This window comes from Mastigoproctus giganteus, chromosome 8, assembly GCF_048544385.1.
Source record: "Mastigoproctus giganteus isolate SK-2022 chromosome 8, ASM4854438v1, whole genome shotgun sequence".
Taxonomy (NCBI): Eukaryota; Metazoa; Arthropoda; class Arachnida; order Uropygi; family Thelyphonidae; genus Mastigoproctus; species Mastigoproctus giganteus.
In genome coordinates, this window is record NC_143582.1 from 115,627,874 (window position 1) to 115,655,835 (window position 27,962).

Here is a 27,962-nt window from a genome sequence, read left to right on the forward strand (position 1 = left end):
GACACTGATATGTTAGGCCATTCAAAATGGCCTTATGTAACTACAAAAACACCATAGCAAACCTGAACAGAATTGAATCCCTTTGTCACTGAAAAGAAAACAAATATAAAGATTACATAGAACTGCACCACAAGCACATAATCACAGGCGACCTCAACATTGTCGAGGATCCAACATTAAAAGAAATCTAGACCAAACACCCACACTAGCCTAGAAAACACACAAAGATCGATTAGAATGGATCTTTTACAATTTGCTTATAAACTAGTTTAGAAATATAACACACCAGTAGAAGTGTTCCAAATTTGGATCAACAGCACCTCAGATCACGTTATGGTAAGATTCAGAGATTGTATACAACACCAATATAACTACAAGCAATACAACCTAAAAAGAATAAATAACAAAATCAAAGACTTGCAAAACAAATTCATTATAACTAGCACAGACACCCAATAACAACTTCAGTATTATTTGCAAAGAATTCTACACAGACACACTCAAAAAAGAACTGAACAGCAAAACATATAAAATCACCAACTCCACCCATAGTACTATTATTAAAAAACTAATAGCCATGCACAAAAAAGTTAAATTAAAAATCGATAACACCAGATTTCCTTTTGTTTACTGGATCCCAAAATTCCATAAAGTTCCAGTAGGCTGCAGATTCATCACCAAATGCTGGAACGGCTATATCAAAAATCCCAGTGAAACACTAGAGGCCAAACTAAGCAACAATATCTACCAACCTCACCAATGACAAGTTCATTTCAAACAATAGAAAATACATAGTATACATCAAAAATAATAATATCAGCAATGTGTACACCTACAACTTTAAAAATCTATTTACCAGCATTTGTTATGGGCCTATATGAGAGCTTGAAGGATAGGGTGGATGCCCTCGAAGGATTACAAGTGAGGGGCCCATCAAGCTCTCAGCTGCCCACACCAATGCCAGAGCTTGCACTTGGTCATCGCGGAACACAGCGGCAACCCCCAAGGCAGAATGCGCTGGTCCCAAAGGAACTAGTAGTTGTTGGTGACTCTATTGTCAGGGAAACGGGAAACATGCTTTGTAAAAAGGATAGGTGGAATAGGACCAGGGTATGTCTGCCAGGGGCAAAAGTTGATGACGTAGAGCGGATATCATCTTTTAAGGGCACAAAAGGTGATATAGTTGTACACGTTGGCACTAATGACATTAAGAGTAGGAGACCGGCGGAATTACTTGACAAGTACAGGTCACTGATGAAAAAAAGCCGTGAATTAGGGTTGAAATTGAAAGTGTCTGCAATTCTGCCCAGACACGATAGGAGGGAGTATATGATGAGAGCCCTGTCAATCAATTCGGCCCTGGAAAGATTGTGCAGGGCTCAAGGGGTAGAATTTTTTTCAGCCTGGTCTGTACTTGTTAACAGGAGAGACTGCTTCTACAGGGATGGGATACACTTAAATAGAAAGGGTGCAAGAATGTTTGCTGATGCTATCGAGGCAATGTTAGGTGGGTCGGAAAACTGCTAGATTGGGGGGATACAAGGACTAATAGATTAACAGTAGCCACTGGCAGAGGTGAAAGTGATTCTTGCACTGCTTCTATTGGAATGAGCCGCAGCCTGGAAAATAAGATGCAGGATATTTCAGAGACTGCTGGGAATCATTGGGGTACAAGTAAACACATGGGTTGTGTTAGGGTAGCTAAGAAAAAGAACAGGTGCATGAATACTTGTGTGTACACCAATGCTAGGAGTTTAGTAAATAAATTTGATGAATTTGAGGTATTGCTCAAAACATCAAAGGCAGATATTGTGGGGATTTCAGAGACGTGGTGTCACACAGATATAAGAAATGCAGAACTGGAATTTGGGGAGTACAATGTCTACAGAAAGGATAGACAGGATAGGAAGGGAGGAGGGGTTATGCTATTAGTTAAAAAACACATAAAATCCAAGGAAGTGAAGCCAGTCGACATCGCTGGACAGTGCAGTGTCGAGTCAGTTTGGTGTGACATAAGCATTGGGAGATCAAAATTGAGAGTAGGAGTGTGCTATAGGCCTAATGACTCTGATGAGTATAATAAGAAACTGTTCGGAGAAATAGAGTGGGCCAGTAAATCAGAGAGTCTTATAATGGGGGATTTTAATTTCCCAGATATTGACTGGAATTTGGGGGCTGGTCACTCACACAGTAGCAAGGCTTTTGTGGATTTATTGGATGATTGTTTTCTACATCAGCATGTTCGGGAGGCAACTAGAGGGAGTAATACTCTTGATTTGATTATCAGTAGTGATTCTTCATGCATTAAGAATCTGCAGATAAATGAACCACTTGGTGGCAGTGATCACAGTGTGCTGAAGTGGGAGTTACTCAAAGAGGTAACTACCATTAGGGGTAAAGGGAAGGGGTATTGCTTTCGTAAAGGCGACTACAATGGACTGAGACAGTATTTAAATTCTATACAGTGGGATCAACTGATGATATTGCCAACAGCAAATTCAAAATGGGAAGCATTCAAAGAACTTATCGTGGAAGCTACTAGGCTTTACATACCAACTAAGAAATATTGTTCAAGGTTTAGGCCTAAATGGTTGTCAGATGAACTAATGAGGCATATGGCAGAGAAGAAAAATGCATGGGATACATACAAATTAACACGTGACACGGACGCCTATGATAGATACAAGTTGATCTGTAACCAAGTTACAAAGGAGGTTAGGCAGGCGAAGGCAGATTACGAGAGATCCTTGGCAAGGGATGCGAAGAAAAACAGCAAAGAGTTCTTTACTTATGTAAACTCTAGAAGGAAGGGGATGAATCAGATTGGTCCACTTGAGATCGATGGGTCAAGTGTTGATGACCCTGCTCGGGTAGCTAACAAACTAAATGAATATTTTGCATCGACATTCACACATGAGGAGTTATTCAGCGAGGGGAATGCCAGAGGTGTATTCAACTCTAGCAGTAAGCTAGAGAATCTTGTAATAACTGAGAGCAAAGTGGAGGATAAATTGTTGAAGATAAACACAAGAAAGGCACCTGGGGTGGATGGGATCTATCCAGTTATATTAAAGGAGGCAGCAAAGGAGGTAAGCAAACCCTTAGCCATAATTATGAGAGCTTCCTTGGACTCAGGGGAGGTACCCATTGACTGGAGATGTGCAAATGTGACCCCAATTCACAAAGGGGGGGTCAAAGGCTGACACAAGTAATTATAGACCTGTGAGTTTAACTTCTGTTCCCGGAAAATTAATGGAGGCACTGGTGAAAGAAGCACTGCAGGATCATCTAGACAAGACTTCAGTTATAGCTAGGACACAGCATGGTTTTGTTAAGGGGAAGTCTTGCCTGACCAATTTGATTGGATACTATGATGCAGTCACAAAAGAACTGGATGCAGGGAATAACTTTGATATTATATACTTGGATCTTAGAAAGGCTTTTGATACTGTTGCACATGGAAGACTGCTGCACAAATTGGAGCAGTGTGGCATTGGAGGAGAGTTGCTGCTATGGATAAAGGGGTGGTTGAGGGGGAGAAGACAGAGAGTGGTAATCAATGGGCACTGCTCATCGTGGACTAATGTTATTAGTGGAGTCCCTCAGGGTTCAGTATTGGGGCCTTTATTGTTTTCTGTATTTATAAATGATATTGATGATGGTATATCAGGCTTAATGTCCAAGTTTGCAGACGATACGAAGGTTGGCAGGGTTGTCAAGGACACTACTGACACTATGCTGCTGCAACAGGATTTGGAAAGGTTGAGCAGATTGGCTTCGAGGTGGCAAATGAAGTTTAACATTGACAAATGTAAAGTACTACATATGGGAAACAGCAACCCCAGAGCAACGTATCAACTCTGTGGTACTACACTGACAGTGGTAGAGAATGAAAGGGACCTGGGGGTGGTGGTGCAGGCAGATATGAAGTTCTCTGAGCAGTGCAGACGAGCTGCAAGAGTAGCTCATGGTGTATTGTCAATGATATACAGCAATTTTTCCAGCAGGGATAAGGAGGTGATTATTCCCTTGTATAAGGCAATGGTCAGGCCACACCTAGAGTAATGTATACATGTCTGGAGGCCTCATTTCCAGAAGGATGTGGAGCTGCTGGAACGAGTACAGAGAAGGGCAACAAGATTAGTGAATGGAACAAAGGGGTTCTCTTACGAAGAAAGGCTTAAGTTTTGCAAATTACAGTGTCTGGAAACTAGGCACCAGCGGGGTGATCTGATAGAGGTGTACAAAGCCTTGAATGGTTTGAGCATGCTCAATGCTGATGGGATTCTTCCTCTAGCTCAGAAAAATCACCTGAGAGGGCATAAATTCAAATTGAGGAAAGACAGATGTAGGATAGATGTGCGGAAATTTGCCTTTAGCCAGCGGGTGGTTGGTGGGTGGAACAGACTTCCATCCCTTGTCGTCGAAGTTGATAGCCTAAATAAGTTTAAGGCTCAGCTGGACAGGTATTTCGAACGAACAGAGGGGTGAAGTGGAAGTGGTTATTTTTATTTATTTATGTTACTTTTTTTTTTTTTTTTTTTGGCTGATGCTGCATAAGCTTGCTTTCTTGCATCAAATGCCTCTACTAATGCTAATGCTAATGCTAATGACAAGTTCATTTCAAACAATAGAAAATACATAGAATACATCAAAAATAATAATATCAGCAATGTGTACACCTACAACTTTAAAAATCTATTTACCAGCATTTCACACAATAATTTAAAAAGAGTGCTTACAGACTATTACGAAGAAAACCGGGAAAGTCTAGGCTGTAGTAAACAGTACTGGCTAGACTTAATAAATTTATGCGTAATCAATAACTACATACTTATGGGAGACAGCAGTTACATGCAAAGCAGAGGGGTGACAATGAGAGCAAGCAGCTCGAGTTCCATTGCTAACCTTTACTTGCACTACTACGAAAATAAAATTAAAGACAACATAACATTCTTCAGATACATTGACGATGTCTTAGTTGTCAACTGTGATAAATTTGACAAATTGGCAATAGAAATATATCCCACACCATCGAACGTACCAACCCCAAAAGCTATCTACAAGCCATACCTCGACAGCAAAATAACAATCAAAGATAATAAAATCTACACAGGACAGTTTGACAAAAGAGACCATTTTGACTTCCAAGCCATTAGACTCACAAAGTGGGAGACCAATTTAGCTAAACAAATACATGGTAATGTAATCAGAAATCAGACCAATAGAATAATTTATCCCCGGGGGCTCACATCTGGTGAGTATGGGCTTGGCACACCCAGGGTCCTGAGCTGGATATCATCATTCTTCTCTTTCTTGGTGATTCCCTTCTAGTTCTCTCTCTCTCTCTCTCTCTCTCTCTCTCAGGGTAACTCGGAGAATTTTTTTTTTTTTTTTTTTTTTTTTTTTGGCTGGTGCAGCATAAGCCTCAGGCTTCCTTGCACCATATAGCTAATAATAATAATAATAATAATAATAATAATACACATCTGTAGTAACCACGAAAACATACTGGAAAACTAAAAACAAATTTAATTAAGAACAACATGCCTGTCAAGTTCATCAGATACCACGTTAAAGCAGCCATTCAAGACAATTTAACCCTACATCACCCCAACACTAACCCTAATAGGGTCACAGAGCAACTCCCTGGGTTCATTGCATTCAGACAAGGCTCGTTGTGTGACCACACTGCAACCCAGACATTCAAATGAAACCCCTAATACTAAAATAGAGTTATGCTAAACCGACTATATTAAACCCCATAACAATCCCAATGCTTCACAGCACTAACTTCGCTGAATATTTAACATTATATAACAAATAACAACAAAATCTAACACGCTACAACACGCCTACAGCTTATAATAAAGTCCAAAGCACCAAAAGGTTAAAATCACCGATGGGGGGGGGGGTATGTAAATACGTGTATAGTTATCCCACTGGGCATACACGGGCTGTTATGCTGTAGAAAGGTTATACCCCTCAGGCTTTGGGTCTCAATCTCAATTTGCAGCTAATAATAATCCAAAATTTAAAAATAAAGTTAACGAAAAATTAACAATTACAGTTGATAAAATTTATTTGTTATTGAGACCACAGAAACGGATATGCCCTCGGCACATTTTTAGTATGGCTATCTATCTGCTCAGAGTCCCCAAGGAAGTAGCAGAGAGACGGCCATGTGAAAGAACGTCACCTTCCTATTTTATATTTTTATTAACTTGATCCCATGTTAAGAGTTAACATGGAACTATAGGCGATCCAACAACTGCTAGTACAACTACGGCTAGCCAGTTAGTTAGGCCTTTATTACCGGTAGTGCTTCCTGCCAAAAAAAAAAAAAAAAAAAAATTCAACATCACTCGCAAACCGAAATCTATTGGAACCTTGATTGAATATATCAATGCATGTATAATGTTTAATTGTTAATCCTACAATAGCATTAATGCCGCATTGTTTGCCACAGAAAATTTAACAACTTTAGAACATTGGCTTAAAAGTAGTGTTCAAAAAAAATAAATAAATAAATAAATAAAAAAATAAATACAATGGATTCCGGTGATTTGGGCCACCCGTTTATTTGGGGCAAATCTTAAAAAACAGAACCGAATCAAGAAAACAGCCAGGGTTTACTTCGCTTAATTGGGACAACATGCCGTTTAATCGGGACAGGAGACCGCAGCACTGAAGATTACCCTACGATTGTCTCTGACCATACCACGTAGTTCGATCAGATTTCTGGAGGTCACGACCATAAAACAATAAAAACAATTAGCAGTCACCTGTTTATTGGGCTTTTCTGTTAGTGAAATCTATCATAAACTAATAGTAAACTCAATCTTATTGAATTTGTGATAATACCGACAGCTGGAATTCTGTGGGTTATTATGGTAAAATGTGTTTACACTGCTATGGAATCTTCAATCATATAAAAAAAAATAATTTTCAGAATCTTCTCTTCATTCCCATTTTTAAAGCTTCGTAACTAGTTACTCCATTCTCACTTGCACGTATCGTGTTACTTTCAATTTGTGTGTGCCGTGTTTTTTGTTATTGATTGCTTATCTTTTTACAGTTTTAAATTTTAACCCCCACCTACAAACGTCAGTGAACAAAAATGTCAACTAGTTCGTATATACATATTAATTATTCTGATTATCACGTATATTCTTTCGAATTTCACGTATCATTTAATTTTTTAATTGGTAAGGTAATAAAGGGTAAATTGTGCTTAATATATCTTTACTTTTATAGCCTGTTGGTAATATTCCTCCTATTTTTGCTGATTAGAATCGCTGTTTAATAGAATTAAAATTCAATTCACAAACGTGATCACAATGACCGGCGCTTACTATACATCGTATAGTGAACTGTACTTTACTATGGTGAGTCCATCGTAAAGTGATTTGATTGGACAGTGAACCAATTGTAAAGCGGGGTCCATTGTATTTTTAACTATTTAAGTGAAACTTTGGATAATTGGTGCAGACGCTTAATCGGGCCAAAATGCACTAGTCCCGATGTGTCCCAAATAACCGGAATCGACTGTATATATATATATAGGTCTCCAAACTCTTTTTTTCTTTAAGAGTCCGTAGATCTCAGTAGTTTGGGAACCACTGGTGTAAGGTAGAACATAAAACTGCACAGTGTAATAAGTATCACTGTATTTGCAAACCAGTTAGCTTTGGGTAGTAGTACTGTCAATCAAACAATTAAATTTATTAATCTTATTAATTTACATTAATATTCAATCAAATTGTATTTAAACAGAAATCATGCCACAGACAAGAGCAAAAAAAAGCAAAGAGAACAAATTAGCGGGAGCATTATGCCTCAAGGGAGAACCGAAGGGGGGCAATTCTCCAATGCATCACAATCGCCGGCCAGGCTAGACAGGTGGGTAAAGTGCCTGCCTGGTAATCCAAAGGTCGCGGGTTCGAATCCCGCCTCAGGCTTGGATCAGAGTAAAATGCAAAAACTTTGGGAGGTACATTATGGCCACAGAAGCTGATACACTAACAAAAAAAAAAAAAAAAAAAAGCATCACAATCTAAAAAATGTGCAAATTGTGAAATGTTTGAGGAACCTTTCTGGAACAGGACAATCTAGCCAAAAAGCATGTCTTTGTGCGAGTTAGGTGCAAAATGCAAAGATATTAGGACCCAATCAGCATTCTGATGGGTGTCTATAAGAATTTGAAGAGTAGGGTAGATGCACTCAAGGGAATTAAGTTGGAGGCCCATCAGCCTCTCAGCTGCCCAACTCAAAACCAGAGCTAACTCTTGTACACTGGTCAACACAGCAGAAACATTTAAGGAGGATTGCACTAGTCCCACATAGCTAGTTATTGTTGGAGACTCAATTGTCATGGAGATGGTAAATATATTGTGCAAAAACTATAGGTGTAAGACGACCCAGGGTATGTCTGCCAAGAGCCAAAGTTGATAACATCGTAGAGCAGATATCATGTTTAAGGGGACAAAAGTAGGAAATCTGTGGTCTTACTTAACAAGTACAAGTCAATGTAGAAAAAAGTGTGAGTTAGAGTTAAATTTGATGGTGTCTGCAACCTGTCCAGACACAATCGGAGGGAGTTATATGATGAGGGCCACGTTAATAAATTCTGCCCTGGAGAGATACTGTGCAAGGCTCGTGGGGTAGAATTTTATCAGCGTCATCTGTACTTGATAACAGGAGAGAGCGTTTTTACAGGGATCCAATACACTTAAATAGAAAGGTGCAAGAATATTTGCTGATGCATTTGAGGCAGTGTTAGGTGGATCGGAAAACTGCTAGCTTAGGGGAATTCACAGAATAATACAATAACAGTAGCTGCAGGCAGAGATGAAATTGATTCTTACACTACTTCTATTAGAACGAGCAGAAGGCTGGAAAGCAAGTTGCTGGGAGTCAACATGCAAAAAGTAAACACGGGGACTGTGTTTGGATAATTAAGAGTAAATACAATTGCATGTATACTTGATTGCACACCATTGCTAGGAGTATAGTAAATAAATTTGATGAATTCAAACTGCTGGACAAGAGATCAAAGATGGATACCATTGGGATATCAGAGACATGGTGTGACACATATAAAAGGAATGCAGAATTTTGCAAGTACAATGTGTACAGAAAAGATAGAGAGGATATGAAGGGAAGATGGGTTATGCTGTTAGTTAAGCAACACAAAATCTAAGGGATAAAATCCAGTTTATATCGGAGGCCTGTGCAAAGTTGAGTCAGTCTAGTGTAACATAAGCACTAGGAAAGCAAAGATGAGGGTAGGAGTGTGTTATAGGCCTAATGCCTCCAAGGAGTACAACAAACAACTGTAAAGAGAATGGGGCAGAAAATGAAATTTTCTTATAATAGGGGATTTAGCTTGCCAGATATTGAGTGGAAATTGTGGGTTGGTCACTCATACACTAGCAAGACTTTTGTGGATTTATTAAATGATTGTTTTCTACGTCAGAATATTAGAGAGGATACCAGAGGGAGTACTACTCTTGATCTAATTATCAGCAGTGATTATTCATGCATTAAGAATCTACAGATAAAGGAACCACCTGCTGACAGTGATCATAGTGTACTGATATGGGATTTATGTAAAGATATAGCTAACCTTAGTGATAAAGGGAAGGGTTTTTCTTTTTGTAAAGGGGACTACACTGGTCTCAGCCAGTTTTTAAATTCTATGGAATAGGATCATACTAAGTAGTAAGCATTCAAGGAATTAATCTTGGAAGATACTAGGCTTTTCATACCAACTAAGAAATACTGTTCAACATTTAGGCCTAAATGGATGTCAGATGAACTATTGAGACTTGTAGCAGAGAATAAAAATGCATGAGATGCATATAAATTATCAGGCTAAACAGAAGCCTACGGTAGATGTAAGCCTGTCTGTAGTCAAGTAACAAAGGAGGTTAGGCAAGCGAAGGCTGATTATAAGAAATCTTTGGCAAAGAATGAAAAGAAAAACAGAAAAGACTTCTTTACTTATATAACTCTAGAAGATTGAGGTAAACTCCTCTTATTATTTTACAAATAACTCTAGAAGATAGGAAGGGGATGAATCATACTGGTCCACTTGATGTCGATGTGGACCAGAATTTCTCACTCAGTGATCCTGCTCAGGTAGCTGACAAACTGAATGAGTATTTTGCATTTACATTCACACATGAGGAATTCTTTAGGGAAGTGGAAGGCAAAAGCTTATCAAACTGTAACAGGGAGCTAAATGATTTTCTAATAACTGAGAGAAAAGGGGAGAAGAAATTGTTCAAGTTAAAATAAGAAAGGCACCTGGGGTGGTTGGAATCTATCCAATTATATTAAAGGAGGCAGCAAAAATCAGCAAACTGTTAGCCATAATTATCAGAGCGTCCTAGGATTCAGGGGAGTTCCCCATTGACTGGAGATGTGCAAATGTATCCTCAATTCACAAAGGATACACTTAAATATAATGGGATACACTTAAATAGAAAGGGTGCAAGAATATTTGCTGATGCTATCGAGGCAGTGTTAGGTGGGTCGGAAAACTGCTAGCTTGGGGGGAGACAAAGACCAATAGATTGACAGTAGCCACTGGCAGAGGTGAAAGAGATTCTTGCACTGCTTCTATTAGAATGAGCAGAAGCCTGAAAAACAAGATGCATGGTATTTCAGAGACTGCTGGGAGCCATTGTGGTACAAGTAAACACATGGGTTGTGTTAGGGTAGCTAAGAATAGAAACAGGTGCAGGTATACTTGCGTGTACACCAATGCTAGGAGTTTAGTAAATAAATTTGATGAATTTGAGGTATTGCTCAAAACATCGAAGGCAGATATTGTTGGGATATCAGAGACGTGGTGTCACACAGATATAAGGGATGCGGAACTGCAATTTGGGGAGTACAACGTCTACAGAAAGGATAGACAGGATAGGAAGGGGGGAGGTGTTATGCTATTAGTTAAGAAACACATAAAAACCAAGGAAGTGAAGCCAGTCGACATCGCTGGACAGTGCAGTGTGGAGTCAGTTTGGTGTGACATAAGCATTGGGAGATCAAAATTGAGAGTAGGAGTGTGCTATAGGCCTAATGACTCTGATGAGTATAATAAGGAACTGTACAGGGAAATAGAGTGGGCCAGTAAATCAGAGTGTCTTATAATGGGAGATTTTAATTTCCCAGATATTGACTGGAATTTGGGGGCTGGATACTCACACACTAGCAGGGCTTTTGTGGATTTATTGGATGATTGTTTTCTACATCAGCATGTTCGGGAGGCAACTAGAGGGAGTAATACTCTTGATTTGATTATCAGCAGTGATTCTTCATGCATTAAGAATCTGCAGATAAACGAACCACTAGGTGGCAGTGATCACAGTGTGCTGAAGTGGGATTTACTCAAAGAGGTAACTACCATTAGGGGTAAAGGGAAGGGTTATTGCTTCCGTAAAGGCGACTACGATGGACTGAGACAGTATTTAAATTCTATACAGTGGGACCAACTGATGATGTTACCAACAGCAAATTCAAAATGGGAAGCATTCAAAGAACTTATCTTGGAAGCTACTAGGCTTTACATACCAACTAAGAAATATTGTTCAAGGTTTAGGCCAAAATGGATGTCAGATGAACTAATGAGGCATATGGCAGAGAAGAAAAATGCATGGGATACTTACAAATTAACACATGACACAGAAGCCTATGATAGATACAAGTTGATATGCAACCAAGTTACAAAGGAGGTTAGGCAGGCAAAGGCAGATTACGAGAAATCCTTGGCAAGGGATGCAAAGAAAAACAGCAAAGAGTTCTTTACTTATGTAAACTCTAGAAGGAAAGGGATGAATCAGATTGGTCCACTTGATATTGATGGGTCAAGTGTTGATGATCCTGCTCAGGTGGCTAACAAACTAAATGAATATTTTGCATCGACATTCACACATGAGGAGTTATTCAGCGAGGGGAATGCCAGAGGTGTATTCAACTCTAGCAGTAAGTTACAGAATCTTGAAATAACTGGGAGTAAAGTGGAGGAGAAACTGTTGAAGATAAACACAAGAAAGGCACCCGGGGTGGATGGGATCTATCCAGTTATATTAAAGGAGGCAGCAAAGGAAGTAAGCAAACCCTTAGCCATAATTATGAGAGCTTCCTTGGACTCAGGGGAGGTACCCATAGACTGGAAATGTGCAAATGTGACCCCAATTCACAAAGGAGGATCAAAGGCTGACACAAGTAATTATAGACCTGTGAGCTTGACTTCTGTTCCAGGAAAATTAATGGAGACACTGGTTAAAGACGCACTGCAGGATCATTTAGACAAGACTTCAGTTATAGCTCAGACACAGCATGGTTTTGTTAAGGGGAAGTCTTGCCTGACCAACTTGATTGGATACTATGATGCAGTCACAAAAGAACTGGATGCAGGGAATAACTTTGATATTATATACTTGGATCTTAGAAAGGCTTTTGATACTGTTGCACATGGAAGACTGCTACACAAATTGGAGCAGTGTGACATTGGAGGCAAATTGCTGCTATGGATAAAGGGGTGGTTGAGGGGGAGAAGACAGAGAGTGGTAATCAATGGACACTGCTCATCGTGGACTGATGTTATTAGTGGAGTCCCTCAGGGCTCAGTGTTGGGTCCATTATTGTTTTCTGTATTTATAAATGATATTGATGATGGTATATCGGGATTAATGTCCAAGTTTGCAGACGATACAAAGGTTGGCAGGGTTGTCAAGGACACTACTGACACTATGCTTCTGCAACAGGATCTGGAAAGGTTGAGCAGATGGGCTGAGAGGTGGCAAATGAAGTTTAACATTGACAAATGTAAAGTACTACACATGGGAAACAGCAACCCCAGAGCAACGTATCAACTCTATGGTACAACACTGACAGTGGTAGAGAATGAAAGGGACTTGGGGGTGGTTGTGCAGGCAGATATGAAGTTCCCTGAGCAGTGCAGACGGGCTGCAAGAGTAGCTCATGGAGTATTGTCAATGATATACAGGAATTTTTCCAGCAGGGATAAGGAGGTGATTATTCCATTGTATAAGGCGATGGTCAGGCCACACCTAGAGTACTGTATACAGGTCTGGAGGCCTCATTTCAAGAAGGATGTAGAGCTGCTGGAACGAGTACAGAGAAGGGCAACAAGATTAGTGAATGGAACAAAGGGGTGCTCTTACGAAGAAAGGCTTAAGTTTTGCAAATTACAGTGTCTGGAGACTAGGCACCAGCGAGGTGATCTGATAGAGGTGTATAAAGCATTGAATGGTTTAAGCATGCTCAATGCTGATGGGATTCTTCCTCTAGCTCAGAATAATCACCTGAGAGGGCATAAATTCAAATTGAGGAAAGACAGATGTAGGATAGACGTGCGGAAATTTGCCTTTAGCCAGCGAGTGGTTGGTTGGTGGAACAGACTTCCATCCCTTGTGGTGGAGGTTGATAGCCTAAATAAGTTTAAGGCTCAGCTGGACAGGTATTTTGAACGAACAGAGGGGTGAAGTGGAAGTGGTTTTTTTTTTTTTTTTTGGCTGATGCTGCATAAGCTTGCTTTCTTGCATCAAATGCCTCTACTAATGCTAATGCTAATGCTAATGCTAAACAGAAGCCTACGGTAGATGTAAGCCTGTCTGTAGTCAAGTAACAAAGGAGGTTAGGCAAGCGAAGGCTGATTATAAGAAATCTTTGGCAAAGAATGAAAAGAAAAACAGAAAAGACTTCTTTACTTATATAACTCTAGAAGATTGAGGTAAACTCCTCTTATTATTTTACAAATAACTCTAGAAGATAGGAAGGGGATGAATCATACTGGTCCACTTGATGTCGATGTGGACCAGAATTTCTCACTCAGTGATCCTGCTCAGGTAGCTGACAAACTGAATGAGTATTTTGCATTTACATTCACACATGAGGAATTCTTTAGGGAAGTGGAAGGCAAAAGCTTATCAAACTGTAACAGGGAGCTAAATGATTTTCTAATAACTGAGAGAAAAGGGGAGAAGAAATTGTTCAAGTTAAAATAAGAAAGGCACCTGGGGTGGTTGGAATCTATCCAATTATATTAAAGGAGGCAGCAAAAATCAGCAAACTGTTAGCCATAATTATCAGAGCGTCCTAGGATTCAGGGGAGTTCCCCATTGACTGGAGATGTGCAAATGTATCCTCAATTCACAAAGGAGGATCAAAGGGTGACACAAATAATTACAGAAATGTTAATTTAAATTCTGCTGGGGGGGGGGGGGGGAAGCCAAATGCAACGTAATATATGGCTTTATGCAGTCAATGATTTAAACAAACTATGTTATAATCATGAACGTAGTGGTCACTGTTCAGAGGTGATGGAAATTTATTTTGAGAACAAGGCATACCACTCAAAAGAGTGATTGTCGAACTTCCTCCTCTCAAACTTGAAATAGGGAATTAGACAGAAAGCTGCTGGTTTATAAACACTATAAAAGGTATTCTTCATACATTAATTATTCTTTCCAGGATCATGCAGAATCAGCAGGTAAGAGTGACTGGATGATAGTTAAATGAAGTTGTAGAATCCATTCCTAGTTTTGGGAAGGCAAGGAAAATCACCCTTTTCCCAAGTAGCTGTCTTCTTTCTGTAAGAATTCTATTTAATGATATTAGCAAGTGATCCATAGAATGCACTGAAAGGATCCTTATCAATTCATGAAGGATGTCACCTGATTCACACAGAACTTGGTCGTGAGGGGAACAGTGCTGCTCTTCATTCTTCTGGTGTAAAGGGTATACATGTGACCCCCGCTTAATGCTGATAATTCGTTCCAGAAAAACAGAGCGCTAAGTGAATCTGCGCTAAGCGAGCACCGCCTTACCATAAGATAACATATGTATTTGTAAGTTGCTGTTGTTGTTATTTGGTTTTTAGGAGCATTAGCAACTAAGGCCATATTGCTCCGGGATATGCGGTGGTCATTCCCTGAATGACCTTTCCGCATCCTCCGTATTTGGTGGTGACGGGCTCGAACCCCGGTCTAATCAAGAAGCGTGTGCTACGCACTGCTGCTCCTTCCCACCTGGCTACGGAGGCGCCTTTGTAAGTTGCGGTCGGTGCCATAGGATATTTCCTAATCAATAATAAACGGTAGTGAAAAGATGCACAAATGTTGGTCAAAATATTTAGTATTCAAATATTTATACATATAAAATATTCTGCATTACATACATATATAATTATGTGGTAACTACTTATGTGTCAAAATTAAACTTAAAATTTCAATTAAAATCATGAATTTAATCAAAAAATGTGTCGATTTTGGGTTGGTCCTCTTCGAAATAAACTAAAAGGGGTATTAATTTTAAATCCCCCGCAGCATTACCACCCAACAATAAAGTCACCCGATCCTTTGCCATTTTGAAACCTGGCATGTGTTTTTTCTTCTTTCAATATAAAACTTCTTTTAGACATTCGTTTCCACAAAAATCCTGCTTCATCTATGTTATAAACTTGTTGAAAAGTATAACTCACAATACCTCTCTCTCTTCAATAATTTTAACAAGTTCTTTTTTGAAAGTTTTGGTTCCTTGATCTGCACATGCGGCTTCTTCCTCCCTTACCAGTTTTAAATGGTTCCACATTTTTTTTTTTTTTTTTTTTTTAGGTGAGTTTCTTCAGATCATCATATTGGCTAATCTCTCTCTCTCTCTCTCTCTCTTTTTTTTTTTTTTTTGTAATATTTAATTTAACCGAATTCTGCATTGGATATTATCTTCAATAAAATTAGTTAACGTCTTTCCATTTCAATCCTAATAGTCGGCCTAGCACTAGTTGCTTGCAGTGGAACAACTATCTTTCCCACTGCTAAAATGAATTCTTTATTTTTTTTATAATTGTTCTTAGAGTTAAACTCGCAAGTCCTAAATTATGGCACACATCCGCTTGTCGTTGACCGGAACCAATTCGCTTCAAAACGTCTAATTTAATTTTCAAAGTCAGTCTTTTTCTTATATTTATAGTCTTCGTACTGCGCTCAGACGTTGTTGCTTTTTCATTCTTATCGGCCATTATTAACTCTTCGAAAATGTAACTGCGTTGGTTGCATTAATTATGATACAATGTTCAAGTAAACTGTCCGTTACGCACAATGTCTAATACTGTACTGAGTGATGACTAGACTTCGGATAAATGCATATAACGCAAATATTACAAGCAATATATTTGATCATTTTTTAAAATGTTGATCTCGGAACTACATAACAAGTCACTGTACTGCGTGTGACTTGTTATTAAATTAGCGTGTGAGAAAATTTAACTGAGCGTGGGAAAATTTCTTAAGTCGGCGTGGGAAATGTTTTAATGCTGTTTTGCTATTCATTTTCAAGTTATCGACTATATCAAATGAAACGATTTCGTTAAATATGCAAAAATGCAATCTGTAAAAGAGCGTTATAGTCAGATACGGGTTATAATATAAGAACAGCGTTATAGCGAATCAGCGTAAAGCAAACTGCGTTATAACGAGGGCCTACTGTATATGATTCAACTCCTTATGAAGAGAAGATTAATGTGTTTTCATTTTTCCCTTTATAGGAACAGGAATTACGTGAGAGAATGATGTCACTGCACAGATTTTGACAAATGTTCCCACTAGAGTAATTGAAATTGAATTCAGATTTACAACTTTCTATCTATTACGCTCTAGGATCACCGAATGGAAGGACTGATAATTTCATTATGGCTAAAAAAGGAGTCACAGTTCTCAAACATAGGGAGGTCATCAGCCCTCAGCAGAAAAGGATGCGTAAGACAACCATATCTTGTGTGGAGGTGAACATGAGTAATGTCCTCTACGGTTCCTGGAAGAAGAGACTGCCAGTGTCTGATTATAGGCTATCTGATATTGCTTGTTCCTTACTGTCCTGGAATGACCATTTCCACCAGAACAGTAACCTACTGTATATTGCTTACCTGTAGTCTGTAGAAAGGTTGTGCAGATATGCCAACAGCATCTGCCACTTCATTACACCTGATCCCAATATGGCTTGGAATGCAGAAGAAATAGATGTTGAATGAACATTTAGAAAGAATTTATAATGTCTGCTGGCTCAGAGTTGGGAAAAGTTGACAATTATATCTCAACCGTAATAAAGACTAGTAGACTTAAAATTCTGTATACACCTTTGTAGTGGCCAAAAGGTATATTCCAAGTGAATTTATAAGAAGTTACATAACATTCACATACAAGTGAATATTACCAAAATAATCACTATTGTAAGATTATTAAAAGCCCATTTTACTACAAAAGAATGGCTTATGCAACTGCAAGACTGTATATGAAAATTAATTTACATGTGGTGGATTATTATAACCAAGGATCACATTAAATAGTATTATATCTTCATAAAGAATGTAAAACCCAAGAGGACATTCCAAGGTCCGAATAAAACTTATTTATTTTACTTTTTTTTTTTATTTTGTAAAGTTTACAAAATCACAAAGAATGGTATTTAAAAAAAAAAAAAAAAAGATTCCTTCTTCATTGATATGTTGTAAACACAAAGCTGTTCCAAAATGGAAGTCAAAAACTACAGTGAAAATGCTTATTTGCATTGGCATACTGTTTTGCTATTAAAGCTTAATGTTAACAATAAGAGTTCGATTATTTATCAAAGTCCGAGTATAGTAGAAAAATATTCTTTGTGATTAGAAATAGAAAGAAAATATAGAATAATATCAAAAAATTAATACTGTAGCTAAGATACAGCTTTTTGGCTTGAATCAGCTGTGCATCTTTTTTTGTGTTACTTCCACGTAACTTTCTTTATTTAAATGTAATTTTCTTTTTATCTTATAGAGAAAGAGTCATTTTATTTATTAAAAAAGAAACAATACAGAAAACTCAAACAAAGTGATATACTCAGGATGCAGAGCCTGTGTTAATATAAGTGAGGAAACTAAAGACACGGCATTTGTATGAGTTTTGCAGGGAAAATATTTACAACATAAAATTTATGAAATCATTTCTAATGTTAAAAGAGGCACAGTTAGTTTGTCTGAATTACGTTGATTTAATAAGACTGCATATACTGACAGCCTGATGTTTGAAGTCATTCCAGTCAGGCTGAAAAAAACTTCCATTGTGATATTCTCGATGGTTGACTTTGTCTCCCATTGCAAAAGCTGGATATCGAGGGGAAATGATCAATACCATTAGGTTTTCTACCTTCTGTGCATCAAATTGTTTATTCAAGATAGAAGAGAGAAATATGAACAGATTTTATGCACAAGTGAGGATGACAAACCAAGAATTTTCAGCCTGCTTTCACCATAAGCTTGTAATTCACTTCTTTTTCGTGAGTTCCTTAATTTGCCTTTCAAAACTTTTGAATCATAAAATGGATTTGAACATAAGTCAGTTTTCAATTTGGTTACTCTGAGAAGTGCACGTATTGGTTTTCTTATCATTTCTAACATCTCCTTTAAACAGAATTGTCAAAGGTCATCACTGTTCTACAAATCTAGTTACACATATAACAAAAGAAAGCCAACATGATAGAGAGGCTTCAGAAAGGACCTCTTTTTTTACTTTGGCATCATTCATCAGTTGTAATTGCTTAAATGTCTTTCTTCTAGAATTTCTCTCGGGACTCACATCTGGTGAGTATGGGCTTGGCACACCCAGGGTTCTCAGCTGGATATCATCATTCTTCTCTTTCTTGGTGAATCCCTTCTACTTTTGACTCTCTCTCTCTCTGTCTCTCAGGGTAACTCAGGAATTTTTTTTTTTTTTTTTTTTTTGGCTGGTGCAGCATAAGCTTCAGGCTTCCTTGCACCATACAGCTAATAATAATAATAATATAATGATAAATTCACACCATGAATTTATCCTCTTTCACAAAAATGCAGCACCCATTTCAGCATACAAAATAATATGATGGTGAAGACCACATTTTGATGAAGTGCTCAGCTCCTCTTCTAATGCCCTTGCTACTCCAATTTCTAAGACACCTAAAAATCGGTGTCTTAAAACACCAATTTTTTACCACATCAACACTAAGTGGTAAACAGTTTTTTGAAATGATCTCCAGATTGTTCAGAACATGCCCAATGTTGAATCCTGTAGGGTCACCTTTCAATTACTGGCACTGAGAAAATCGACACATTGAAATATCAAACAAGCTGCTTTCGATATTGCAAATTATTTTATTTCTTTATTCCAAATGAGCACCACATTTGAATCACTGTAATTACTGCTGTATGTTTCACAAATAAAGTGCCTTTTGAATTTTAGGATTATTTTATATTCATAGGATTTTGACATCACATCACATCTGTCTTGCCAAAGGAGCCTCCGTAGCCAGGTGGGCAGGAGCAGCAGTGCGTAGCACACGCTTCTTGATTAGACCGGGGTTCGAGCCCGTGCCCACCAAATACGGAGGATGCAGAAAGGTCAGGGAATGACCACTGCATATCTCCGGAGCCATGTGGCCTTAGTTGCTAATGCTCCTAAAAACCAAATAACAACAAACTGTCCTGCCAAAAGTAAACTTGTAGTAAATGAAATATTTCACAGGTGAATTCGCACAGGAATGTATCTTTACTTTATATAACTGAAGTCAAATATTTCTAGAAAAATATTTACTTTCAGATAATCCTTTATTCAAAAATCTTAATTTTCACATAAAGGATTATACTTAATAAAAAATTCTTTATTAAAAAATATAATAAAAAAGACTTCAGGCATCAGTATACTCACATTGATAAGAACGTTGTAACCACTGACCTAAACATTAAACAATTTAATTAAAAATAAAATACATAAACATAAAAAATAACTATAAAAGATAATAAAAGTAAATAAAATGTTTGGCATAGTAATTAAAAGTGATAAAAATATAATATAGGCAAAAAATGCAAATAAGCTATAAAGTAAACATACAAGGAGCATTCAAGCCATAGGGACCTCTTTTTTAACTTAGACTGAAGCAATGACAACAGCATTTCTTATATTCCAGAAGGTACACTGGATATATATTCCAGAAGCTACACTGGATATATATTCCAGAAGCTACACTGGATATACAATGCTATGTGCATTGAGCCTCGTGGATGCAAGAAAAGAAAAAAGGAAGAGGAAGAAGAGGGCTAACGTAATTTAATATTCATCAGCCAATCATTCAACAGGCTTTAAACACAGTATATGACAACCATTTGGCATCTCTCATCAATATGTAAAATAATGGCCTCAATAACAGAATGTCCATGGGCCCCCCCAGAATTATGATTATTAATGGGTTCTAATCTCCGTCAGATCTGACGGAGAAGCTGGGTTTACTAGAATTTGGGCTGATTCGATTTGTCCAAAATTCAATGTGACAAAACTGGTTACCACCCTAGGCGCGATGATTCACATGTTGCCACCGCATACATCCCCTACTATCTGAGTGTCTCCACTCATCTTGCCAGGATTTTATGACATTACCATATTGGCTGTGTAAAACGTCTTGGTAGAACACTGCAATTGGTTACTTCTAGGATAAAATCGACGCTTCCATTGTGGCATCGTTCAATGGTGATATATTATATTGCTTGCCCAGATTGCCAGGTAGGTTACATTGGCAAAACTGAGTGCAGGCAATATGATTGTGCTCCCGAGTATGAGGAGGCTATTTGCCAGGCTGATTTCAGCAGTTTTGCCACTGTGGAACATTATTAGGTTGAGCAACACTGCAATTTTAACCCCCCAAATGAACGTTGAAATAGTGGATTGGGCCTCTAACCACTTGTCATGGTTAGAGGCCCACCATACAGGTGTTGCAAGTCCCATTATTAATCGTAATTCTGGGGCCTGCATACATCCTATTATGGAGGCTTTTATTTTACACAGTGATAACAGATGGCAGGTAAATAAACAAGCAGGTGATCGTCATGTACAGAGTTTGGTGAATAATTGGCTGAACGTTAAATTACGTTAGCCTGCTTCTTCCTCTTCTTGCCCCTTCCATCTTTCTTTTATTTCATCTGCCAGCTCGATATGCATAGTGCTACATGTCTGATACTATTATATAGCTTCTGGGGTATAAGAAAGGCTGTTATCCTTGCTTCAGTTTAAGCTGATAAAAGAGGCCCACATGCTTTGTATGTTTACTTTATCATATATTGCTGTTTTGCATATATTCTTATCACTTTTAATTGCTATATTGCACATTCTATTTCTTTTCTTTCAGCTTATTTATTTTTAATATCTTTTATGCTTGGTTTCTTTTATAACTATAAATTTTAATGTCTAAATATTTTATTTTTAAATAAATTGTTTAATATTCAGGTTACAATATTCTTATCAATACAAATGATTTATATACACTCATGAGCCAAAACATTATGACCACCTACATAATAGGTGTAGGGCCAACTTTTGCCATGTTAACCGTTAGCATCCAGCATGGCATCAACTGCACGAGACCACAAAAGGTTTCTTCAGGTATCCTGAACCAGCTAGAGAGAAGGTTGTCCTGGATTTCAGTAAGGGAGTAATGCACTGGCATGAACTGGTGAATGTTGCATTCCACTAATCCATAAATGTTCAGTTGGATTGATGTCAGGGGAATTTGGAAGCGATAGAATTAGTTGAAATGCTTGGACACAATCCTTTAAACAATGTAGTGCAAAACTTAGTCTGAAACAATGTTGAGTTGGGATCTGGAGGTGAGAGTATGTTCAATGGGGATAATGAGACCAAGTTATGTCCAGGAAAACAACCCCCAAACCATGATAACATAAACGCTGCCTTGCTTGTTTTTGTCCAACTGTGCAGTCTTGTTAGCATCAGCATTAGCATTAGTAGAGGCATTTGATGCAAGAAAGCAAGCTTATGCAGCATCAGCCAAAAAAAAAAAAAAAAACCCCACTTCCACTTCACCCCTCTGTTCGTTCAAAATACCTGTCCAAACAATTGTTGCAACTGTTCACCTGCAACCAGACTGCTCGCAGTCAAATACACATATTCATCAGCATGATTCTTCAGACCAGGAAACTATTACACAGTTGTCCAATGTTTAGGAATGGTGTTCCTGTGCCCACTCCATGTGGAGCTGTAAATGATGGTCAGTCAACATGGGCATGTGAACAGGTCGCCTACTCCATAGGCCTATCTGCAAAAGCATCTGCTAAATGTTCTCCTTGGAAACTTTACTCTGTATGCCTTGGTTGTAGTCTGGCTGCCATTAATTGAGGAATTGTGACCCATCTGTTGTACAGGACAACAGGCGGTTCACAATGCCAAATGCCATTTATCTTGACTGTCACCCAGTGGTGTTCCCATACCAGCATGTTGGGTGGTTGTGTGATCCCCCTTTGTACCATTCCAACCACACCTTTGCTATGGTAGTCCTCAAACAGTTGACAATACCTGGGTTATTGATGTGCTGGCCCCCAACTTTCTAGAACTACAAGTTATTCCCCATTCAAACTCTACCATACACTATCAAAACTATGACTTGGCTCGAAATCTCAATGAGTATAAGCGCGAGATGGAAAGGTTCCACATTCCATTACACAATGAGGAAACAGAGATACTGTCAGAGATGATATATGTCAAGATCTATGACGACAATGAAGAGCTCATACAAAAACAGCATAAATTGTATGAATAGGAGACTTGGGCATTCACAAATCGATTGAAATATGTAAGCCAATATGTCAAGACAATGACGACAGTGACCTTGATGAAGCATGCGGTAATGATCTGCAGAGCCATGTAACGCGACTGCGAGAAGAAGACCCCTTTTGAAACTTATACAATCATCCAAACAGTGAGATGAATGAGGAGCTCGCCATGCTCAACCGACTCGGTGCAACTGCAAAAACTTGAAAACGCGAAAACTTGATGACGAACAAGGAATTCTGCAACTCTATTTGTGCATGTAATTTGAAGTCTGTTATCTCCCAATTGCGAACTGATTCAAATATTCTTGACCGGTCCATCTGATTGCAGAAAAACATTTATGATTCTCCTCTTGATGAAAATATATAACAGCTTTAGTAATACAGATGGATACTGTAACGCCTACATTACATGCAACTGGCAAAGCTGCCACTGAAATTGATGGAACTACTGTGCACATTGCCCTCAAGTTATCCATTTCTTTGGTTACCAAAAGGTTTCTGCCACGGGTGGCATGGTTAGCCCAAAGTCACCTAAGTGGTATGCTCTGAATCATAAACATTTTTCCACAACCAGCTGGTTATGTCAGCTCTGAGCACTTCCAAAATCACATCTCATGATCCTTTGCACAATCTCCTGTCCCGACTCTGTTCTTTATGCCTTTCCCATGATGCTTTGTACCGTTTGAACCATGGGAAATGCAAAAAGAATGGAAATGACGTCATTGACGTCACTTCCGGAAAGTAACTGAGTTAGTGTCAGACCCTATCCGGAAAGTAACTGATGCCATTTTCATTTAATAAAATCGTGACAAATTGGTTTCACTACTGTTCGAAATTTATATCCGATTATAGAACATTAATAGTAAATTCAAGGCCGTACTGTTTATATGTTTCAGTATTACATAATATATACCATCAGGTCCAGCTGCACTTTTTGGTGATCTATTTAATGCTGTTTGCAGCTCAAATAGGTTAAACGGTTGATTATAGGCAATATATTGGGTAGTATGGAATTTTAGTTTGTACCTTTCAGCCGAAGCTTTGATTTTAAGAAAAGAGTTGCCAAATGCTGACATGGCAGATGTTTGGTAGAAATTCTCTGCAAGGGCGTTAGCTATTTCTTATTTAGAAGTTCCTGTCCATTTTTGATTAAGATGGGAGAAGAAAGAGGTAGATATTTACCATTTAATTGCCAAATCATTTTCCAAATGAGTCGACTGCTAGTGTCCTTTGTAATAGTGGAGGCAAACTGTATCCATGATTCCTTTTTGGCTTTTCTTCTAATTTGTCTAGCTTTTGACTTGAGCCTTTTATATTGAATCAGGTAGTTGGGAACTTCCAGAACAGGTTCCAAGCTTTATTTTTTTCCTTCTTGGCATTGGTACAAGCTTCATTCTACCAGTGTTTAAGATTTTTGTGTTTACATGTGGAGGCTTGAGGTATTGCTTCGGAGGCAATGGTCAGTTTTTGCCTGGTAATATGCTCTGTGACATCATTAATGGGTTGTAGTGTGATCAATTGGCTATCAAAAGAAAGATGGGTTGAAAACTTTTCCCAATCTGCTCTGGAGAATTTACATTTTGAGCAATTATCAGGGTATGATGTTTGAAGCGTTTGGATTCTGCATATGATTGGAAAGTGATCACTATTGTGTGGGTCATTTAATACTGTCCATTCTATACTGGGATATAATATGGGGGAACAGAGAGTTAAATCAATTGCTGACATAGATCCAGTGGGAAGGTGAGTATAAGTATTTTCAGCATTGTTCAGTAATGTTAGATTCAGTTGGTCTAGTATCGTCTCGATCAAGTGTCCTCTACTGTCCATGTGGTCTGATCCCCACAATGGATAATGCGCATTGAAATCACCGAGGATACAAAAAGGTGGTGGTATTTGTCTTATGAGGTCTTCTAGTTCTTTAAACGTACACATCTTGTTAGGTGGAAGGTACAGAGATACTACAGTTAGAATTTGCCCAACTGATACACATACAGCAATAGCTTCTAAGTGGGTTTGAAGCGTAATGTTTCTAGAAGGTATTTTACAGTCAACTAGAATCGCGACACCTCCACATGAGGATAATGAGGAGTTTCTATCTTTTCTGTAAAATGTAAAATTTCTGAATGATGGAGTTACTTGTGGAGTTAGATTAGTCTCTTGTATGCAAGCGGCTATAGAACCATATCGGGAGATTAAATCATAGATGTCACCGGTATTGCTGCATAAATCTCTACAATTCCATTGAACAATGTTCTTCATTATCAGGGTTTGAGGAGGGAAGGCGAGTCTGTTTCTTGTGAGTGGTTTGCTTTTGATGGTCATATTTCATTCTATCTTTTCTAGGAAAATTGGGTCGTCCGGGATCTGTACTCTCTTCTATGTCATCAGTTTGACCTGATGAAAATCCAGTCTCCATATCATCTTCTGCATGAAGATCAAAGACTGTTTGTGTGTAGCTATATTTTCAGAGTCCATTCTATTTGAGTTTGTCTTTTGTAATTCAGTGGCTTGTTGCCTTCGTGATTTATTTGACATTTTATCACATGATTTTATTTTAGGCGAAACTTATTTCATCAACTAGAGCGGGTTTGGTGGTAGGTTGAGATGTTGATAGCACAGACCGTGCCCATTGTGCAATGGATGTATTGGGCGGAATTGATACCTCAGTTTGGGTTGAAACAGATTGGCACTTTAGTGTAACGGAAGCGTACGTGGTTTTTGGGATAGTTGACTTTATTTGCTTTCTTGCTTGTTGATATGTGACCTTATTCTCGATCTTGTACTTTTGTATTCTTTTTTCAATTTTCCAGAGTTCGCACGATTTTGAGTATACTGGATGGTCATTCTTGCAATTTGGACATTCCGGAGCCTTCGCAGTACACTCCATTTATGAATGGGTTTTTGACCCACAGTTAGGACAAGTAGTTTCGCCTCTGCGTGTTGTCTGGGAGTGACCAAACTTTTGGCACTTGAAACATCTTAAAGGGTTTGGAATGTATGGGGGGAGGATAACCAGTGTAGGTAGCCTGCATTAACTGAGGTCGGCAAATTCGGTGTACTAAAGGTCAATATAATATTACGTGTGGGAACAAGTATGTCATCCTTCTTCATCATAATTCTTGCTTGAGTTACTTTCTGTTCTAGTAATTCCATGACTATCTCCTCTTCAGTTACGTTCAACAAATCCCACTCGCTTATTACTCCTTTTGAGTAGTTCAAGGAGTTATGCGGTGAGACTTTGATTGGGATTCCGCTTATAGATGACATTTTTAGTAAAAATTCTGAATGCCTTGACTGACTGGTCTCAATTAAAAGATCTCCTGATTGGAGCCTTTTCGCCATTTTCGGTGTACCTGCTGCATTCACCAGACATCTCTGGATGACAAAGGGAGAGAGTCTGCTTAGCGGCTGAGTCGATAAAGAATGTATAATCAAAAAATCTGGTGGTTCTGATTTGTTAGAGTTCTTTTTCATTCTTTTTCGAAGATTGGGATCATCTTCCATTCTGCGGGTCTCAGTATGTTGAGAGCCTGTTGGCACTCGGGGTGGACATGCATCGCAGTCCATTGTTGCTCCTTTTAGCCCTGGGAGTGAGAGCTTTTCCTTCCAGATTTCTGGTCCCGCCACGTGGAGGCAGGAGCGGTGCCACCTAGTGGCCAAGCGGTTGGAGAGGTTAGGTTGTTAGTGCAAAAATTAATAAATATTCTAGGAAAAGAAAGGTAATTTTCCTTTCTGGGTTCTTACTTAGGATCTGTTAAGTGTAGAACCACTTACAAAGAAATGAGGATGAGAAAAGCACTGGAAAGAAAATATAACGAAATCACTGAGAAAGAGTACTATATATCACTTAGGAAAATCGCTTGGCACTCAGGGCCCAGTATGTGGCAGAGCAGCTTTAAATGTGTTACGAACACCAATAAATTGTGGAATGTTAATCCTTCTAACTCTTAATTCTTGCTTTCTACAGCAGCAGCTCTATTTTCTAAAGGCCAGAGGCGTGAAAAATGGCTACCCAGGTCTCCCAAAATCCATTCATTCTGTGGAAATTTTATTCATTCTACAGAAACTATTTTAATTGGGCCACCCATGGATTTGAGATTCTATCTAAGCTGAGACCTGAAAATTGTAACAATTAGATTAATTGTTGATGTGCCAAGTTAAAATGTGATACGTAGAAGCGCGCACACACTCAGGGTGTGTGTGTGTGTGTGTATATATATATATATATATATATATCTCTCTGAAAGTAGTGTTGTAGTTCAATAAATTTTGATTCTCTTGTAACAGAAAATTTAAATATCATATCTATGTATCATTATCTATTGTGACTGTGGCATATGTTTCCTTTATCAAAAGCTTTTTTCTCACTCTTAAAATATGAATTGATTCTTGTGCTAATTTTTTATATTAAATCAATACCATTATCAGTTATATTACTCTTAAGCTATGTTACTATAATCTCTTTCCAATTGAAAATCGGAAATTGTCAATAAACAACGAATCAAATGAAGCAGTAATTAAAAAAATAATATATTTATATTAAAAAAGGCATCAATCATAAGCAGCAACTATGCCAAAGAAGAAAATGTTTCAAATATTCAGTATATGTACAATATCATTAATTATGATTTAGATCAACATTTCCGAATGTTGAAACAATTCTGAAAATATTTTGCACAATGCCGAGGATAAACAAGTGGTGAAAGGTCTTTTTCATCAGATCACATTAACGCTATATGTGTTTATTTTAAGAGATGTTCAATTTTCGGTTGTATTGACATGGAACTAATGAAACAACTTCAATCGAAAGAAAGTTATTGGCAAAATATTTTTAAAAGAGTTATTGGCAAAATATTTTTAAAAGAATTATTGCTACAGTTCAGCTTTTGATTACACTTGGTTTAGACTTAGGGGTAGTAACAAATTTAGCATTAGTAAAGGCATACGATGAAAAAAAGCAAGCTTTTGCAGCATCAGCCAAAAAAAAAACCCTCTATTTGTTCCAAATGCCTGTCCAAGCTCAGCCTTAAATTTATTTGCGCTATCAACGTCCACAACAAAATATGGAAGTCTGTTCCACCAATCAACTACCTGCTGGCTAAAGGAAAATTTCGCACATCTATTCTACAACTGTCTTTCCTCAATTTGAACCTGTGCCCCCTCAGGTTCTTAATTTTAGCAAGAGGAAGAAATCCCATCACCTCGATTGAGCTTGCTCAACCCATTCAAGGCCTTATACACCTCAATCAGATCACCTCATAGGTGCCTACTCTCCAGGCACTGGAATTCGCAGAACTTAAGCCTTTCT

The 27,962-nt window shown here is 38.2% G+C and overlaps 1 protein-coding gene across 7 annotated transcripts in view; it reads right to left on the bottom strand.

The window, feature by feature from the left end:
• Positions 1–27,962, bottom strand: part of ash1 (histone-lysine N-methyltransferase ash1) — a 1,128,611-nt gene that overhangs the window by 598,393 nt on the left and 502,256 nt on the right. For 6 of the 7 annotated variants that reach the window (XM_090378882.1, XM_090378881.1, XM_090378879.1 and 3 more), the window contains one exon: positions 19,743–19,769. The exons of the other annotated variant lie outside the window; for it this stretch is intronic. In XM_090378882.1, coding sequence (XP_090235008.1) covers positions 19,743–19,769 — 27 coding nt within the window. The remainder of the gene's footprint in view (positions 1–19,742; positions 19,770–27,962) is intronic. 7 annotated transcript variants of the gene reach the window in all.